Here is an 18,306-nt window from a genome sequence, read left to right as displayed (position 1 = left end):
CTTTTGTTATGTTTGTAATTACGTAGATCTTGTCATGTTGGAAGCCGCCTTGAGCGTAGCTTCAACCATGGAAGCATACAAATAAAATTATACAGGTAGGTAGCCGTGTTGGTCTGCTGTAGTCGAAACACAATAAAAAAATTGCTTCCAATAGCACCTTAGAGACCAACTAGACAGCATCTTAAAAAGCAGAGACATCACCTTGCCAACAAAGGTCCGTATAGTTCAAGCTCTGGTTTTCCCAGTAGTGATGTACGGAAGTGAGAGCTGGACCACAAAGAAGGCTGATCGCCGAAGAATGGATGCTTTTGAATTCTGGTGCTGGAGGAGACTCTTGAGAGTCCCATGGACTGCAAGAAGATCCAACCTCTCCATTCGGAAGGAAATCAGCCCTGAGTGCTCGCTGGAAGGACAGATCCTGAAGCTGAGGCTCCAAGACTTTGGCCACCTCAGGAGAAGAGAAGACTCCCCGGAAAAGACCCTGAAGTTGGGAAAGGTGGAGGGCACAAGGAGAAGGGGACGACGGAGGATGAGACGGAGGGACAGTGTTCTCGAAGCGACCAACGTGAGTTTGACCAAACTGCGGGAGGCAGTGGAAGACAGGAGTGCCTGGCGTGCTCTGGTCCAGGGGGTCACAAAGAGGCAGACACAACTAAACGACTAAACAACAAGTTAGTTATTGGTATGACCTTTCCTGTGCATGCATACCAATATCTGAAGAAGTGTGCATGCAAATAAAATGATGACGACGACGATGATGAAGATCAAAGGAGGCGTTCGTGGGGAGTTCCTTCACCTCTTTATTCCCCCTAGAAAAACAGTACTTCCTTGTAAATCTCAGAATTGTTTGAAAGCACGGATATCTGGGACATGGAAGAACAGACAGATCTCTGTGGAAAGTGAGCAAACCATGTAAGGCCAGGGCTGGATTTAGGTTTGATGAGGCCCTCAGCTCCTGAAGGTAATGGGGCCCTTTCTATGTCCAGCTGTCCTTTGTCAACAACAAATGGTCGCTCTTTTTTGTGTTGAATATATGCTGTATGGTCATTTATGGACCTCATAGGTATCTCAAGCCATTTGCCCATGTCGGCACCCTATATATAGAAAGGAGCAAACCAGGGATATTTTAGGGAGCAGGCTAGCAGGCGGGGACCATGACTTACCAGGGGCCAGCAAACTTTTTCAGCAGGGGGCCGGTCCACTGTCCCTCAGACCTTGTGGGGGCCAGACTATATTTTGGGCAGGGAAAATGGACAAATTCCTATGCCCCACAAATAACCCAGAGATGCATTTAAAATAAAAGCACACATTCTACTCATGTAAAAACACCAGGCAGGCCCCACAAATAACCCAGAGATGCATTTTATATGAAAGGACACATTCTACTCATGTAAAAACACGCCAATTCCTGGTCTGTCCGTATGCCGAATTTAGAAGGCGATTGGGGCAGATCCGATCCCCGGGCCTTAGTTTGCCCACCCATGGCTTACACCACAGAAGCCTACAGAAACACAAAACACTGTTGCTGTATGTAGGTTTTATTTCATTTGTTTTTTATCTTATATTTTGGAAATGTTGTTTTCCCCACTTTAATTTTTCCAGGTGCCCCTCAGAGAGTGGGGCCCTCAGCTATAGCTTGTTTCGCTTATACGTAAACCCGGCACTGCCCGGTGAGGCAGAGACAATATTTCCGAAATAAAATAATGAGCAACTTGGTCTCATGTGTTCCTCCAAAGGTATATCAGGAAAAAACATCTGCTGTCCCAAGAGAGGCTCGCAGCAGCAACAGCTGGGGACAGGGGGATAAACAGAACCGGGAATTATTTGCAAAGGACCGTACGCTGATGGGTGCAGAGTCTGGGTGCTAGAGCATTGCCACCCTTCCACCCCACAGCCGTGACCCCCTTCAGCTCCGACACAGCACCCTTGGGGCACAGCGTGCCTAACTGAATTCTCCGCTGGAAGGTGGGTGCGATTGGGTTTCCGGGCTCTGTGCCAAAGCCCGTCTCGCCTTACCTCTCTGCCATTCCACCTGGAGGCCAGGGGCATCAATAATTCAACCGGGGCGATCGTCTCCCGTTGTCCGGGTGAGGGGGGAACGCAGGTGGGGCCCCCGAATGCTGCGTAGGGCCAAGCGACTGAGCCGGGAAGGATACGCAGAACGGCAAGGAGGGACGTCGATGGAGAACGGTGTGTCCCGGGAAACCGGGGGCTCCCAGGCCTCGTCCTCTTCCTCCGAAGGGGGCCGGGGCACCCCGGGGCAGAGTGGGGGCGCCCCGGCGCCCCCTCCCCGCCAGCCCCGCGTAAGACCCCGACTCATCTTCCACACCCAGCTGGCCCACGGAAGCCCCACCGGAAAGATCGAAGGGTTCACCAATGTCAAGGAGTTGTACGCCAAAATCGCAGAGGTCTTCGACATCTCCCCCACAGAGGTGAGGCCTTTCTGGGTGGGGTGGAGAAGGAGAAATTCGGTTCGTAAGAGGAGACTCGCTTGCCCATCCGTACAACCTGTTCCATCCCCTCCAACGTTTCTCCCCTAAAAATAGGGACGTCCTATTCCATCCCCTCCAACATTTCAACACTGAAAATAGGGACGTCCTATTCCATCCCCTCCAACGTTTCTCCCCTGAAAATAGGGACGTCCTATTCCACCCCCTCCAACGTTTCTCCCCTGAAAATAGGGACGTCCTATTCCATCCCCTCCAACGTTTCTCCCCTGAAAATAGGGACGTCCTATTCCATCCCCTCCAACGTTTCTCCCCTGAAAATAGGGACGTCCTATTCCATCCCCTCCAACGTTTCTCCCCTGAAAATAGGGACGTCCTATTCCATCCCCTCCAACGTTTCTGCCCTGAAAAGAGGGACGTCCTATTCCATCCCCTCCAATGTTTCTCCCCTGAAAATAGGGACGTCCTATTCCATCCTCTCCAACATTTCTCCTGTGAAAATAGGGACGTCCTATTCCATCCCCTCCAACGTTTCTCCCCTGAAAATAGGGACGTCCTATTCCATCCCCTCCAACGTTTCTCCCCTGAAAATAGGGACGTCCTAAAGAAACGCGGGACATTCTGGGATCAAATCAGAAACCGGGACAGCTTCTGTAAACACAGGACAGTCCCTGGAAAATAGGGACATTTGGAGGGTCTTGTGTTCTCACATGGATAACCAAGATAACACAGGAGCCCTCTTCCCTCCTGCAGCTTCCGGCAACTGGTATTCAGAAGTCTTGCTGGCTCCCCTCAAGAACGTGGCCTCTATTTTCACGGCAAGCCCTTCGCCCTCCAGGCATTGATCCCATCCTCTTTTAAAGCCATCCGATTTGGTGGCCGTCCCTTGTCCCCTGTGGCAGGGAGTCCCCTAGATTAACTATGTTTTACCGGCCTGGAATCTTCTGAGTTCTAGAGTCAAGAAACGCCGCTCTCTTTGGAGCTTCTCCAAATTTTGCACCCAGGTTTGATGAGGCCCTAAGCTACTGATGGTAATGGGGCCCTTTATATGTCCAGCTGTCCTTTGTCAACAACAAATTGTCGCCGTTTTTTTGTGTTGAATGTATGCTCTATGGCGATTTATGGACCTCACAGGTATCTCAAGCCATTTGCACACGTTGCCGTGCAACCAGTCCATGCAGAATGTAGGCACCCTATATATAGAAAGGAGCAAACCAGGGATATTTTAGAGAGCAGGTGGGGCCCATGACTGACATCCGTGATGGCCAAACTTGGCCCTCCAGCTGTTTTGGGGACTACAACTCCCATCATCCCTAGCTAACAGGGCCAGTGGTCAGGGAGCTGAAGGGCCGAGTTTGGCCACCACTGACTGACATCCTAGGAGCCTACACAACACAAAACACTGTTGCTGCATGTAGGTTTTATTTTACTTGTTTTTTTATCTTATATTTTGGAAATGTACATCCAGGTTTTTTCCCTCTTTAAATTTTTTTGGGGCCCCCAAGAGAGCGGGGCCCTAAGCTATAGCTTGTTTTTTTAAAAAGGTAAAGGACCCCTGACAGTTAAGTCCAGTTGTGGATGACTCTGGGGTTGCGGCGCTCATCTCGCTTTATAGGCCGAGGGAGCCGGTGTTTGTCCGCAGACAGTTTTTCCAGCAGGACTAAACCGCTTCTGGCGCATGACGGAAACCAGAGTGCATGGAAACGCCGTTTACCTTCCCGCCGGAGCGGTACCTATTGATCTACTTGCACTTTGAGGTGCTTTCGAACTGCTAGGTTGGCAGGAGCAGGGACCGAGCAATGGGAGCTCACCCCGTCGCGGGGATTCGAACTGCCGACCTTTTGATCGGCATGCACAAGAGGCTCTGTGGTTTAGACCACAGCGCCACCTGTGTCCCTACATAGCTTGTTTAGCTTATACATAAATCCGGCACTGTGTGTGGGTTAAACCACAGAGCCTAGGACTTGCCGATCAGAAGGTCGGTGGTTCGAATCCCCGCAATGACGGGGTGAGCTCCTGTTGCTCGGTCCCTGCTCCTGCCCACCTAGCAGTTCGAAAGCACGTCAAAGTGCAAGTAGATAAATAGGTCCCGCTCCGGTGGGAAGGTAAACGGTGTTTCCATGCGCTGCTCTGGTTCGCCAGAAGCGGCTTAGTCCTGCTGGCCACATGACCCAGAAGCTGTACGCCGGCTCCCTCGGCCAGTAAAGCGAGATGAGCGCCGCAACCCCAGAGTCGGCCGCAACTGGATCTAACGGTCAGGGGTCCCCTTTACCTTTATCCTGAACCCTTTTTGCTTCTCTCCCTCCGCAACCCCCTTTTGTCTCCCTCACCTCTTTTTCGACATCCCCACCCCAACCCCTTGCTGGCCAACCCCACCGGGGAGAAAACCTTAAGCGTGAATCCGTTCTCTCCCCAGATCCTTTTCTGCACTCTGAACACTCACAAGGTGGACATGCAGAAACTTCTCGGAGGCCAGATCGGTTTGGAGGACTTCATCTTTGCCCACATCCGCGGCAAGACGAAAGAGGTGGAGGTGACGAAGACGGAGGATGCTCTGGGTCTCACCATCACAGATAACGGGGCCGGATGTGCCTTCATCAAGGTCAGGATGAGGCCAGAGAAGGTCATGTCGGGAGATCTGAGTAGCTGAAAATGCAACTTTTCCTCCTTGCAAAGTTGAATGACTGTACACATCATTTTCATTATTATTATTATTATTATTATTAAATCCATTTTATTTATTTAGACTTTATGTACAGTGGTACCTTGGGTTAAGTACTTAATTCGTTCCGGAGGTCCGTACTTAACCTGAAACTGTTCTTAACCTGAAGCACCACTTTAGCTAATGGGGCCTCCTGCTGCCGCCGCGCCGCCGGAGCACGATTTCTGTTCTCATCCTGAAGCAAAGTTCGATACGATACGATACGATATCTTTATTGCCATTGTCCCATGCAGAACAATGAAATTGAAAAACTACATAAAACTACACAAAAACTACATAAAGCTACCACAAAACTACATAAAACATTCAAAAACCCCTAGGTTCTTAACCTAAAGCACTATTTCTGGGTTAGTGGAGTCTGTAACTCGTCATTTATAAAAATAACTTTTTTGTCACTTTTTTATGATTTCTTTGTTTGACCCCTCAGAATCACTCCTCCTCATAGAAATAAACGTTAAATTAACAAGTTGCCTTTTTGTGTGTGTGTGTTCTTCACTCCCCTTCAAAACAGTGACCAGCGTACATTACTCCTTTCAATGCAGTGACCAGCGTACATGCCCCCTACAATGTAGCGGGCGGGCGGGAAGGTGACGTCGGGACGGTGCATGACTAACGCCCGCACCGCCCGCATGCGACGTCACAGCCAGTACAGCGCCCGCCACAGTGGGGAGTGTCGGGGCGCACAATGCGCCTCCTCCCCTCGCTAGTATCCGCCCCGGAGCCGCGGCAAAGGTGTAAAAGAGCCACATGCGGCTCCGGGGCCGCGGGTTGCTGACCCCTGAACTATACGGACCTTTGTTGGCAAGGTGATGCCTCTGCTTTTTAAGATGCTGTCTAGGTTTGTCATTGCTTTTCTCCCTTAACCTGCAGCGCATCAAAGAAGGCAGCATTATCAACCGCATCCCGGTCGTGTGCGTCGGAGACAGCATCGAGGCCATCAACGACCAAACCATCGTCGGGTGTCGCCACTACGAAGTTGCCAAGATGTTGCGTGAAATGCCGAAAGCCCAGCCCTTCACCCTGCGCCTCGTGGAGCCGAAAAGGGCCTTTGGTGAGTTGGGGGGGAGAGGAAGACCCCCCTCAAAGGGGCTGGGGAGAGGAAGCAGCCGGGGGGTGTGTGGATTTTGCACAGGGGTAGAAAGGGACGCGGGTGGCGCTGTGGGTTAAACCACAGAGCCTAGGACTTGCCGATCAGAAGGTCGGCGGTTCGAATCCCCACGACGGGGTGAGCTCCCGTTGCTCGGTCCCTGCTCCTGCCAACCTAGCAGTTCAAAAGCACGTCAAAGTGCAAGGAGATAAATAGGTACCACTCCGGTGGGAAGGTAAATGTCGTTTCCGTGTGCTGCTCTGGTTCGCCAGAAGTGGCTTAGTCCTGCTGGCCACATGACCCGGAAGCTGTACGCCAGCTCCCTCGGCCAGTAAAGCGAGATGAGCACTGCGACCCCAGAGTCGGCCACGAATGGACCTAATGGTCAGGGGTCCCTTTACCTAGACCTCAGCCTCTAGTGTACTTGGGAATGGCTGGTCCTGAATGGGGTGACTGTGCCCCCGAAGGACCAGGTGTGCAGCCTGGGAGTCATTTTGGACTCACAGCTGTCCATGGAGGCGCAAGTCAGTTCGGTGTGCAGGGCAGATGTCTACCAGCTCCACCTGGTACGCAGGATAAGACCCTCCCTGCCCACAAACTGTCTGGCCAGAGTGGTGCATCCTCTGGTCATCTCCCGCTTGGACTACTGCCATGCGCTCCCCGTGGGGCTCCCTTGGAAGGTGACCCGGAAACTGCAACTAATCCAGAATGCGGCAGCTAGACTGGTGACTGGGAGCGGCCACCAAGACCACATAACACCAGTCCTGAAAGACGTACATTGGCTCCCAGGACATTTCCGAGCACAATTCAAAGTGTTGGTGCTGACCTTGAAAGTCCTAAACGGCCCAGAAGGAGCGTCTCCACCCCAGACACCGGCGTCCATCTCTGAGGGTCTTCTGGTGGTTCCCTCACTACGAGAAGTGAAACTACAGGGAACCAGGCAGAGGGCCTTCTTGGTGGTGGCGCCCGCCCTGTGGAACACCCTTCCATCAGATGTCAAGGAGAAAAACAACTACCTGACTTTTAGAAGTGATCTGAAGGCAGCCCTGTTTAGGGAAGCTTTTAATGTTTAGTAGGTTATTGTATTTTAGTGTTCTGTTGGAAGCCGCCCAGAGAGGCTGGGGAAACCCAGCCAGATGGGGGGGGGCGGGGTATAAATTATTATTATTATTAGCATCTCCAAGTTGGGTTCGGAAGGTCCCCTAGTCCGAAACCCCGCAAATCCGAGGACCCCCCAAATGTTCCAAAGAGTGAGCCGGGGGCTGCGCAATATTCCACAGCGACATGCGCACCCTTGAAGCGAGCGTGTTGTGCATAGCTGTCAAGCGTCCCTTATTTGGCGGGACAGTCCCTTATCCCAGCGCCATGTCCAGCTGCTGTCCCTTATTGATAATGTCCCTTAAATAAGCTACTGAAAGTAATGGGGCCCTTTCTATGTCCAGCTGTCCTTTGTCAACAACAAATTGTTGCTGGTTTTTTTTTGTGTTGAATATATACTATATGGTAATTTATGGACCTAATAGGTATCTCAAGCCATTTGCACGCAACAAGATATGCATTCTATCAAAGTACCGTATTTTTTTGCACCATAACACTCACTTTTTTCCTCCTAGAAAGCAAGGGGAAATGTCTGTGCGTGTTATGGAGGGAATGCCTACGGGTGGCATGCCTACGGATTTTCCTCCTCTAAAAACTACATGCGTGTTATGGTCGGGTGCGTGTTATAGAGCGAAAAATACAGTAATTGTTGATCCCTTATTTTGGCTGCTGATCCCTTATTTTCGAGGCTGCTGGTCCCTTATTTTCAAATCTGTAAGTTGACAGCTATGGTGTTGTGCAGAGTGCGAGTTAAGACAGGGGCTGGCCAGAAACAGAACTGAGTTTGTCAAACCAATCTAACTTATCGAAACGATGCCCTCTTTTTTCTGCTTTCTAGACATGATCAGCCAGAGAACACGAAGCAACAAAGTGCCCAGCGAGGGGAAAGTCGCCAGCGGAAAGGAGACACTGCGACTACGATCCAAGGGCAGCGCCACGTTGGAGGAGGCAGTGAGTCAGTCCCGGTTCCGGTTGTGGTCTGTGGTTCGTCCCGGCTTCGGAGGTGTCGAAACAGCTCCTTGCCAAGGGTGCAAGAGAGCTTAGGCACGCCTCTCCTTCGGTCCCAGCCCTTTCCCTATGTTTTAATCCCACTGCTTTCCCGTAAAATTGCAGAATTGTAAATTGGGAACGGGCCCCATCTGGTCCAGGCATCCCCAAACTCAGCCCTCCAGATGTTTTGGGACTACAATTCCCAACATCCCTGACCACTGTCCTGTTAGCTAGTGTTGTAAATGTTTCTTCCGTGAAAATAGGGACGTCCTATTCCATCCCCTCCAACGTTTCTTCCGTGAAAATAGGGACGTCCTATTCCATCCCCTCCAACGTTTCTCCCGTGAAAATAGGGACGTCCTATTCCATCCCCTCCAATGTTTCTCCCCTGAAAATAGGGCCGTCCTACTCCATCCCCTCCAACATTTCTCCCCTGAAAAGAGGGACGTCCTATTCCATCCCCTCCAACATTTCTCCAGTGAATATAGCAAAAGCAGGATATTATGGGATCAGAACAGAAACCGGGACGGCTTCTGTAAATCCAATACTTTACCTGGAAAACAGGGACACTTGAAGGGTCTGCAAGGTCCACCCCATATGACACAACGCCCCCCCCCCGCATTTCCCAACCCTTGTTTGATGCTCGACATATTCTGGGACTTTGCCCACCCATCCCAAGCCACGGCCTGGGGGGCCACAAAGCTGACCTCCCCCCGTTTTCCCGCTTGTAGCCCAGTGAGTGCGAGGAGGAAGCCGCCGGAAAAGTCGACGACCTCCTGGAGAGTTACATGGGGATCCGAGACGTGGAACTGGGTGAGTGGAGAGGGGCAGGTCTCATGCCCTCTGAGACCCCCGGAGAGTCAGTCAGCCCAGGAGTGGGGGGCCGCCATCCTGAGCTGGGTGGGACAACGGACCCGGGAGAGAGCTGGGTTCAGATTCTGCCATGCATCAGAAGTTCAGTGGTTCGAATCCCCGCAGTGACGGGGTGAGCTCCCGTTGCTCGGTCCCTGCTCCTGCCAACCTAGCAGTTCGAAAGCACACCAATGCAAGTAGATAAACAGGTACCGCTCCGGCGGGAAGGTAAATGGTGTTTCCGTGCGCTGCTCTAATCTGCCAGAAGCGGCTTAGTCCTGCTGGCCACATGACCCGGAAGCTGTACGCCTGCTCCCTCGGCCAGTAAAGCAAGATGAGCGCCGCAACCCCAGAGTCGGCCACGACTGGACCTAATGGTCAGGGGTCCCTTTACTTTTACCATTGCAGACACATGGTTTATATACTGAACATATGTGCATGCCTTGTACATTTATGGATATATATATGTATATATGTGTGTGTGTGTATATATATATGTATGTATGTACACACACACACACACACCGTATTTTTTGCTCTATAAGACTCACTTTCTCCCTCCTAAAAAGTAAGGGGAAATGTGTGTGCGTCTTATGGAGCGAATGCAGGCTGCGCAGCTATCCCAGAAGCCAGAACAGCAAGAGGGATTTTTGCTTTCGCTGCGCAGCGATCCCTCTTGCTGTTCTTGCTTCTGAGATTCAGAATATTTTTCTTCTTGTTTTCCTCCATAAACTAGGTGCGTCTTGTGGTCTGGTGCGTCTTATAGAGCGAAAAATACGGTGATACATATACATACACACACACACACACACACACACACACACATATATATATATATGACCTTAGAATTCCTATAACAAAATAATAGTAGAGTCGGAATGGGGGGCACCCCACGGTCATCTAGTCTGACCCGCTGCAACGCAGGGCTCTTAACACCCCTGAATGGTAAATATGGCCATGGGAAACTTCTCTGGTGCCCCCCTTTCGTGTCTTGCAGCCTCGAGCATGGTGGAAATGGCCAAGGGGCGGCAGGGCTCCGAAGATTTCGCCCGTGGCCTGGATCTCCTTCTGGGCGAGTTTGCCTTCCCAGAAGAATTTGTCACCGAAGTTTGGAGAACCATCTGCGAGGCCAAGGGCAGCCCCAAGTAGAGGCGAAGATCTTCTGTCTCTCCATCCTTATCTGTCTTCCGCTAGGCTTCCTGCGCCTCTTATCCCGGCCGGTTTTTTAAAGGTCTTTGGTTTCCATCCAGACACACAAACTTGTTTTTCTCTTTCTTTTTTTAAGAAAGGAAAGAAAAGCGGAATTAATCTGCAGCTCTTGTTTGTTCGTTTTTTTAAAGAAGCGCCCATCTCGTACCCGCCGATGAAAACAGGGACGTCCTATTCCATCATAATACAGTGGTACCTCGGGTTAAGTACTTAATTCGTTCCGGAGGTCCGTTCTTAACCTGAAACTGTTCTTAACCTGAAGCACCACTTTAGCTAATGGGGCCTCCTGCTGCCCAATTTCTGTTCTTATCCTGAAGCAAAGTTCTTCACCTGAAGCACTATTTCTGGGTGAGCGGAGTCTGTAACCTGAAGCATCTGTAACCTGAGGTACCACTGAAATAGTAATAGTTTCATTATCTATACCCAGGCTGAGTTGCCCCAGCTACTCTGGGCAACTTCCAGCATATATAAAATCATAATAAAACGTGAAACTTTTAAAACTTCCCTGTACAGGGCTGCCTTCAGATGTCTTCTAAAGGTTTTCGAGTTACTTATCTCCTTGGCTCAGGGGTCGCATAACTCCATCCCCTCCAACGTTTCTCCCCTGAAAATAGGGACGTCCTATTCCATCCCCTCCAACGTTTCTCCCCTGAAAATAGGGACGTCCTATTCCATCCTCTCCAACGTTTCTCCCCTGAAAAGAGGGACGTCCTATTCCCATCCCCCCAACGTTTCTCTCTTGAAAATAGGGACGTCCTATTCCCATCCCCTCCAACATTTCTCCCGTGAAAAGGGCGATGTTCTGGGACCAAATCGGAAACTGGGGTGGCTTTTGTAAATCCAGAACTGTCCCTTAAATATAGGAGGGTCTGAGATCTTTTCCGGAAGGCTGTGCTTTGCTTTGCTGCTCCATGCATTTTCTTCACCCCAATGCTGGTAACACAAACATTTCCACAAAGGAGATGTGTGTCCCACACACCCCTGCCCCCAAAATGGACCTCCACGGACCACCTTATTTTGTGAGGCTCCCCACCCCCCGTGCTCAGGTCTACATGAACCCGAACCTCAGCCCGATCGCTCACCTGCCCTGTTTTTTTTGCAGCAAAGCTTCACGTTAATGAAAAACCAGCATCGTAATTAAAAAATAAAAGGTAACGTCAACACTAATTTTCTCTTTGACATCTGGTGGGAGGGCGTTCCACAGGGCGGGCGCCACCACCGAGAAGGCCCTCTGCCTGGTTCCCTGTAACCTCGCTTCTCGCAGGGAGGGAACCACCACAAGGCCCTTGGAGCTGGACCTCAGTGTCCGGGTAAAACGATGGGGGTGGAGACGCTCCTTCAGGTATACTGGACCAAGACCAAATTCCATCTTAAGCACCTTCGTTACGCCGATGGGGGGACAAACCCTAAACCGTTACGAGGAGGGAACCGGCAACAAATCGCTCTGTTCAAATTGGAGTTGACTCTTTATTAGCCAGAGCGCGATCCACACGGACTTGGCGGGCTGTCAGGCCTAATGAGCACAGCAGCTCGTCCCCTATAGGTCTTGCCCCATGGATCAGTTGCCAAGGCTGAAAATCCCCGCTCCCCACAGCTGTCTTAACTCCCCTCCTCTCCAGGGTTTCCCCCATGCAATCAGAGACGGCGCCAGCTGGAAGCCAACCTAACCTCCACCCTTTTCATGCCGCTTCTGGTTCTGGGAGACCGGGGAGTTTGTTGCAGCAGGAGGGGGAGACCTCCTTGTCTCTTCCTCAGCCGAACGCCTCTCTGCCTCTCGGACTCCCTACTCCTCCCCTGCTTCCGCTTCTGCCTCTAAACCTGGTCTGGCACAGACTCTCCCCGCTCACTAAGCCCTGTTCCCTCTGGTTTTCAACACCTCCTCCTCCCAGTCTTCTCCCTTTGACCACTTGCTGTCGTCCCACCACCAATCCCCGGGCTCTGAGCTTCCCAAGCAATCAGAGACTGCGCCCGTGTACAGCCAACCTCCCGCCGACCTTTTCATGCCTCTCCTGGTTCTGTGAGACGAGGGGGACAGGCAGGAGGGGGAGACCCCCTGGCTTCTTCAGCAACTTGGCCCCACTGAAAGGCGCTTCCCCTCCTTTCCAGTCTCTGCTTCCGCCTCTGATTCTGGACAGCTCTCTGGCACAGACTCTCCCCGCTCACTACGCCCTGTCGCCTCATCGCTTTCCAACACCTCCTCTTCCAGCCTTCTCCATCTGACTGCTCGTCGTCGCCCCACCACCCATCCCCAGGCTCTGAGCTTTCTTCCCTGGGGGGGTCCCCTAGGCTGCTCCCCCCCTGCACCCATCCGGCACCCCGTCTCAGAAAAACCACCACCACCAACGACCACAGGCAGGAGATGCCACAGGCTTTATTACGGCAACAATTACGCATGCACAAATCCATGCAGTTGTGTCGCTCCCTCTTCCCACAACGATCCAGGGACCCCTCAATTCTGGGTGCAGGATACAGAGCGTCCATTTGCCACCCACAATGTCTGTTGGAAAGATAACCGCACCGTCCAGTCATCCTGTCCCTAAGTGAGCGTTCAGGCTCGACGCGCCCGTTTTTAAACATGCTATATTTTTGGCGCCACCAACACAACATGGGGAGGAGAGTTTCTGGGCTCAGGATCAGATGTCGAGGGGGGCGTGCAGGATGAGACAGAGAGGGCATGCATGTATGTGTCTATCGCCACCCTGGGACCTGGTGGGTGCAATGTGGGAGGTCAACAGCAGGGGGCGCCAGAGCCAACGGGAGGAAAGGCCGATGAATTCTACTTCCCACTGCGATCGAAATGATTCAACGGCCCCATTCCAAATCAGGTTTATTGTCAAAAGTTTTAATGGGACGCGGGTGGCGCTGTGGTCTAAACCGCAGAGCCTAGGGCTTGCTGATCAGAAGGTCGGCGGTTCGAATCCCCGCGACGGGGTGAGCTCCCGTTGCTCAGTCCCTGCTCCTGCCCACCTAGCAGTTCGAAAGCACATCAAAGTGCAAGTAGATAAATAGGTACCACTCCGGTGGGAAGGTAAATGGCGTTTCCGTGCGCTGCTCTGGTTCGCCAGAAGGGGCTTAGTCCTGCTGGCCACACAACCCGGAAGCTGTACGCCAGCTCCCTCGGCCAGTAAAGCGAGATGAGCGCCGCAACCCCAGAGTCGTCTGCGACTGGACCTAATGGTCAGGGGTCCCTTTACCTTTTGCCCGCCTACATTAAGGTTACCAGACGTCCCCGTTTCCCTGATTTACAGATCAGTCCCCTGACAAAATCCATCTGGTTATTGGGAAGTTGAAAAGTGCCCGCCCCCAAATTCATTGGAAAAAATCTGGTCACCTTAGCCTACATTCTAGCCGGGATTAACATCGCCGGAGGAGGTGAAAACTTATCCGGCTCCTTCGACCGTTCGGAACCGACTCACAAACTTGGGAACCCTGAGAGACGTTTAGCCGAACCCCGGGAAATAAAGGAATGGCAGCTCATGCTAGGTTAGGGGGTCACCGGTTTGGGATTGGGGACCAGTCCCTGCGAAGGGGCACATAACTGAGTGCGGTTGGCACGGGCGATGGGAAATTGAGAGCGCCTTCGCCGCCTTGTTTATAGCACGGAGCGGCGCACATCGGAGCTGAGATGCTTCTGAGATGCGGGCTTTGCCATGACCACGAAGGGGCTGTACCCCTTTCCCCTCCCGCCATCACAGACCCCCTCTCCTACTGGAGCACAGATTCCTGGGTGAATTTCCTCCTCAGCGAGGGGTTGAGCACCGGGTACAGCGAGACGATGGAGGGCCGGGCTTTGAAGCTGGGGTAGATTCTTCGCAGCACCGCCCGTCGGAAGAGGATGTAGACCCAGGGGTCCAGGATCTGGTTCCAGGTTGCTACTCGAAGGTAGATGAGGAGCTGGATTTCGGTGTCCCGGGGGATCTGGCTGAGGGGCAAGTCGCCTCGGGGAGCTTGGAGAGCCGTCTGTGCGATGAGGATCTGCGGGGCAGGGAAAGAGAACATGATGAAAACGATGTATATGACAGCAGTGAAATCAGCAGTGAATGGATGCTTTTGAATTCTGGTGCTGGAGGAGACTCTTGAGAGTCCCATGGACTGCAAGAAGATCAAACCTCTCCATTCTTAAGGAAATCAGCCCTGAGTGCTCACTGGAAGGACAGATCCTGAAGCTGAGGCTCCAAGATTTTGGCCACCTCATGAGAAGAGAGAACTCTCTGGAAAAGACCCTGATGTTGGGAAAGATGGAGGGCAGAAGGAGAAGGGGACGACAGAAGACGAGATGGTGGGACAGTGTTCTCGAAGCTACGAACATGAGTTTGACCAAACTGCGGGAGGCAGTGGAAGACAGGAGGGCTTGGCGTGCTCTGGTCCAGGCGGATGAAGAGGCGGACACGACTAAACAACTAAACAACAACAACAAACTGTAATAAATTATCTATCTATCATCTATCTATCATCTATCTATCTATCATCTATCTATCTATCTATCTATCTATCTATCTATCTATCTATCTATCATCTATCATCATCTATCTATTTATCTATCATCTATCTATATCTATCATCTGTCATCTATCTATATCTATCTATCTATCTATCTATCTATCATCTATCTAGGTTCCCTTTCTGTGGCCGATCCACTCACTCACCAGCAGGGGGAGCCAGCAGACGCTGGCGATGACCATGATGCCTAACAGTTGCACCATCATCTCCACCTCGCTGTCTCGCCGCCGCTGGACGGACTCGGAGTCGTGGTAGACGCGGCAGAGGGTGACCACGCTGACCGTGTTGAGCAGGAAGGAGAGGCCCACGCAGAAGAGGCCGAGAAGAGCGAAGATCAGGCAGAAGACCACGTTCCTGGAGTCATGGAGCAACGTCAGGAAGCACCAAGAGTTGGGGTACTGCAAGGTGTAGTCACCTAGGCCAAAGACGGGCAGAAGGCCGAGGACAAAGCCACCGGCCCATACCAGCCCCACCAACGTCCATGCCCGGCGCTTGGTCATCTTGGTGGAGCGGGAGAAGGGCCGGTTGATGCCCAGGAAGCGTTCTCCGGCCATGGTGGCACCGAGGAGCAAGGGGCACAGTCCAAAGAAGACCATCACCATGCCCATGAAGTTGCAGAGGTGGCATCCAGGATCCACCAGCCTCCAGTCGAAGCGAGTGAAGTGGTACGGGACCACGATGGAGAACGTCAGAAGAAGACCCATGAAGTCGGTGGCCACCAGCCCGCAGAGAAAGACCAGGAAAGACGAGCGCGAGCGGCTGTGCATCTTCCTGGAGGAGTTGACCAACACGCAGAAGGCGAAGAGGTTGGAGGAGAGTCCGATGAGGCCGAAGACGGTGGAAAACCACGGAGAGGCGGCCGTGTCGCCGCGGTACGCCTCCGTGCCGTTGGGGCTCCGGAAGCAGGAGCCGAGGGTGCGGTTCTCAGTGGAGTTTGCCATCGCCCTGGCGCTCAGCGCGGTCCTGGGGAAGGAGACTCGCTGAGGGGTCCTCCTGGGTGTGAGGCGGCGGTGCACGGTGGTTTCGCGGCGCCCATCGTGCGGCACGTTGGGGTCAGTCTCTGTCGTTGGGTGCCGGCTCTGAGCAGAGAGAGGGGGAAAGAGACAGGTCTCATCTGGACAACCTGTTTATCAATCAATCAATCAATCAATCAATCGGTCAATCTTTACAGTGGTACCTCAGGTTAAGTACTGGTTAATTCGTTCTGGAGGTCCGTTCTTAACCTGCAACTGTTCTTAACCTGAAGCACCACTTTAGCTAATGGGGCCTCCTGCTGCCGCCGCAACGCCGAAGCACGATTTCTGTTCTCATCCTGAAGCAAAGTTCTTAACCTGAAGCACTATTTCTGGGTTAGATAACACCTCCAAGGAAGGAGAATGCTCCGCCTTCTGAAGGACTCAGTCCCGCTGTCAAAGAGATCTTGCCGCCCCAAAAGCTCCTCCTGATGTCTAGTCAGCGAGAATTGGGACTCCAGCCAGACTGCCATTGGCTTCTGCTCAGCAACTTGAGCTAAACCATTTGTGGAAAGTTAGGATAATCCCCTGTTCTCTGCATTGTTTAAAAGAACTTGTGTCCAGCTTTTCGACAGTCCAATGGCCCCTAAGTTATCCGAAGACATCGGTGATGGACGGGTTTGTTCCCAGATCTCCTCTCCCTCCCTCCCCAAACACCCCTCCTTCAACCATTCCTCATCAGGCTCAGTTTCCAGACCCCTGGATCGTCTCGGTTGCCCTCCTCTGCACACCTTCTAGCTTGTCAACCTCCTTCTTAAATTGAGCTGCCCAGAACAGGACAAAGTATTCCAGGCATGGTCTGACCGAGGCAGAATAGAGCGGGACTATGACTTAAATCAGGGGGTGGCGCTGTGGGTTAAACCACAGAGCCTAGGACTTGCCGATCAGAAGGTTGGCAGTTCAAATCCCCACAATGACGGGGTGAGCTCCCGTTGCTCGGTCCCTGCTCCTGCCCACCTAGCAGTTCGAAAGCACGTCAAAGTGCAAGTAGATAAATAGGTACCACTCCGGCGGGAAGGTAAACCACATTTCCATGCGCTGCTCTGGTTCGCCAGAAGCGGCTTAGTCATGCTGGCCACATGACCCGGAAGCTGCACGCCGGCTCCCTCGGCCAATAAAGCGAGATGAGCGCCGCAACCCCAGAGTCGGCCACGACTGGACCTAACGGCCAGGGGTCCCTTTACCTTTACGACTTAAATCTGGACACTAGACTTCTGTTGACGCAGCCTAGAATTGCATTCGGCTTTTTCCCGCCGCTGCATCGCACTCATTATGCGCTTCTGCCCACGGCTTAGGATCGGAGCGCTTGCAAGATTGGAGCATTTGCTTCCTCCGATTCTGGGAATCTCTCCGAGGAGTCAGGATCCGCCCTCGGCATGTGTGAGATTGCCCCGCAGGCATTTGACCCGGCGGATCAGACAAACATCGCAACTGCTTTCCCTCGGACCGTAAATCAAGGCTGTAATAAAGTAGGAATTCCTATGGCTTCCAGGAACTGACGCAAGATCAGGAGAAGCCAGCCAAGGATTGGGGGCCGGGGGCAACCAGCTGGGACGCCCTGCCCTTAGAAGCACAAAATTATTTAAGGAGGGAGCGTCCCGCTGGGAGCAGGGAGTCAGGAAACAGAAGCTGCGCGGCCCCATCTCATAGCTGGCCACTGACACCATCCATGCCACCCACTTGAATCCCAGAGAATCTAGGAACTGTACTTTCATGGCGCTACAACTCCCAGCAGAAACTACAGTTCCCAGAATTTTATTGGGGGGGGGCGGTGCTTTTTGAAGAAAGATGGAATGGAAAGACCGCCGGAAAGGAACGTATCGACGTCAGAAGCTCAGAGCATCTAGTTCAGTTTTGTCTACCGTTATAGGAATTCTAAGGTCTTATATATATATATATAAAATAAATGTTCATAAATGTACAAGGCAAACACGTACCGTATTTTTCGCTCTATAAGACGCACCAGACCACAAGACGCACCTAGTTTTTGGAGGAGGAAAACAGGGAAAAAAATATTCCGAATCTCAGAAGCCAGAACAGCAAGAGGGATCGCTGCGCAGCGAAAGCAGCAATCCCTCTTGCTGTTCTGGCTTCTGGGATAGCTGCACAGCCTGCATTCGCTCCATAAGACGCACACACATTTCCCTTTACTTTTTAGGAGGGAAAAAGTGAGTCTTATAGAGCAAAAAATAGGGTAAATAAGAAGTACTGTTTTGGGAGCACAGGGGGCGGGCCGGTGTGGGGGACTCCCTGGTCCTGAATGGGGTCACTGTGCCCCTGAAGGACCAGTGTGCAGACTGGGGTCATTTTGGACTCACAGCTGTCCATGGAGGCGCAGGTTAATTCTGCGTCCAGGGCAGCTGCATCTGGTACGCAGGATGAGACCCT

General features: G+C 52.3%; 2 protein-coding genes across 2 annotated transcripts; one reads left to right on the top strand and one right to left on the bottom strand.

The window, feature by feature from the left end:
- The first annotated feature begins 1,646 nt into the window (after positions 1-1,646).
- GIPC3 (GIPC PDZ domain containing family member 3) lies at positions 1,647-10,909 on the top strand. The gene is made up of 6 exons (XM_082206623.1): positions 1,647-2,432; positions 4,864-5,049; positions 6,040-6,220; positions 8,193-8,305; positions 9,076-9,157; positions 10,194-10,909. The coding sequence occupies exons 1-6, from the start codon at positions 2,118-2,120 to the stop codon at positions 10,343-10,345; spliced, it is 1,029 nt and encodes a 342-aa protein (XP_082062749.1). The 5' UTR covers positions 1,647-2,117; the 3' UTR covers positions 10,346-10,909.
- A 1,847-nt stretch (positions 10,910-12,756) lies between these two features.
- TBXA2R (thromboxane A2 receptor) lies at positions 12,757-16,156 on the bottom strand. Its single transcript, XM_082206618.1, has 2 exons — positions 15,052-16,156; positions 12,757-14,380 (listed from the first exon to the last, which is right to left on the bottom strand). The coding sequence occupies exons 1-2, from the start codon at positions 15,844-15,846 to the stop codon at positions 14,111-14,113; spliced, it is 1,065 nt and encodes a 354-aa protein (XP_082062744.1). The 5' UTR covers positions 15,847-16,156; the 3' UTR covers positions 12,757-14,110.
- Positions 16,157-18,306: the final 2,150 nt, after the last annotated feature.

The sequence above is a fragment of the Podarcis vaucheri genome, assembly GCF_965113315.1.
Source record: "Podarcis vaucheri genome assembly, chromosome: 18".
Taxonomy (NCBI): domain Eukaryota; kingdom Metazoa; phylum Chordata; class Lepidosauria; order Squamata; family Lacertidae; genus Podarcis; species Podarcis vaucheri.
This window is presented reverse-complemented; position numbering and strand designations above follow the sequence as displayed.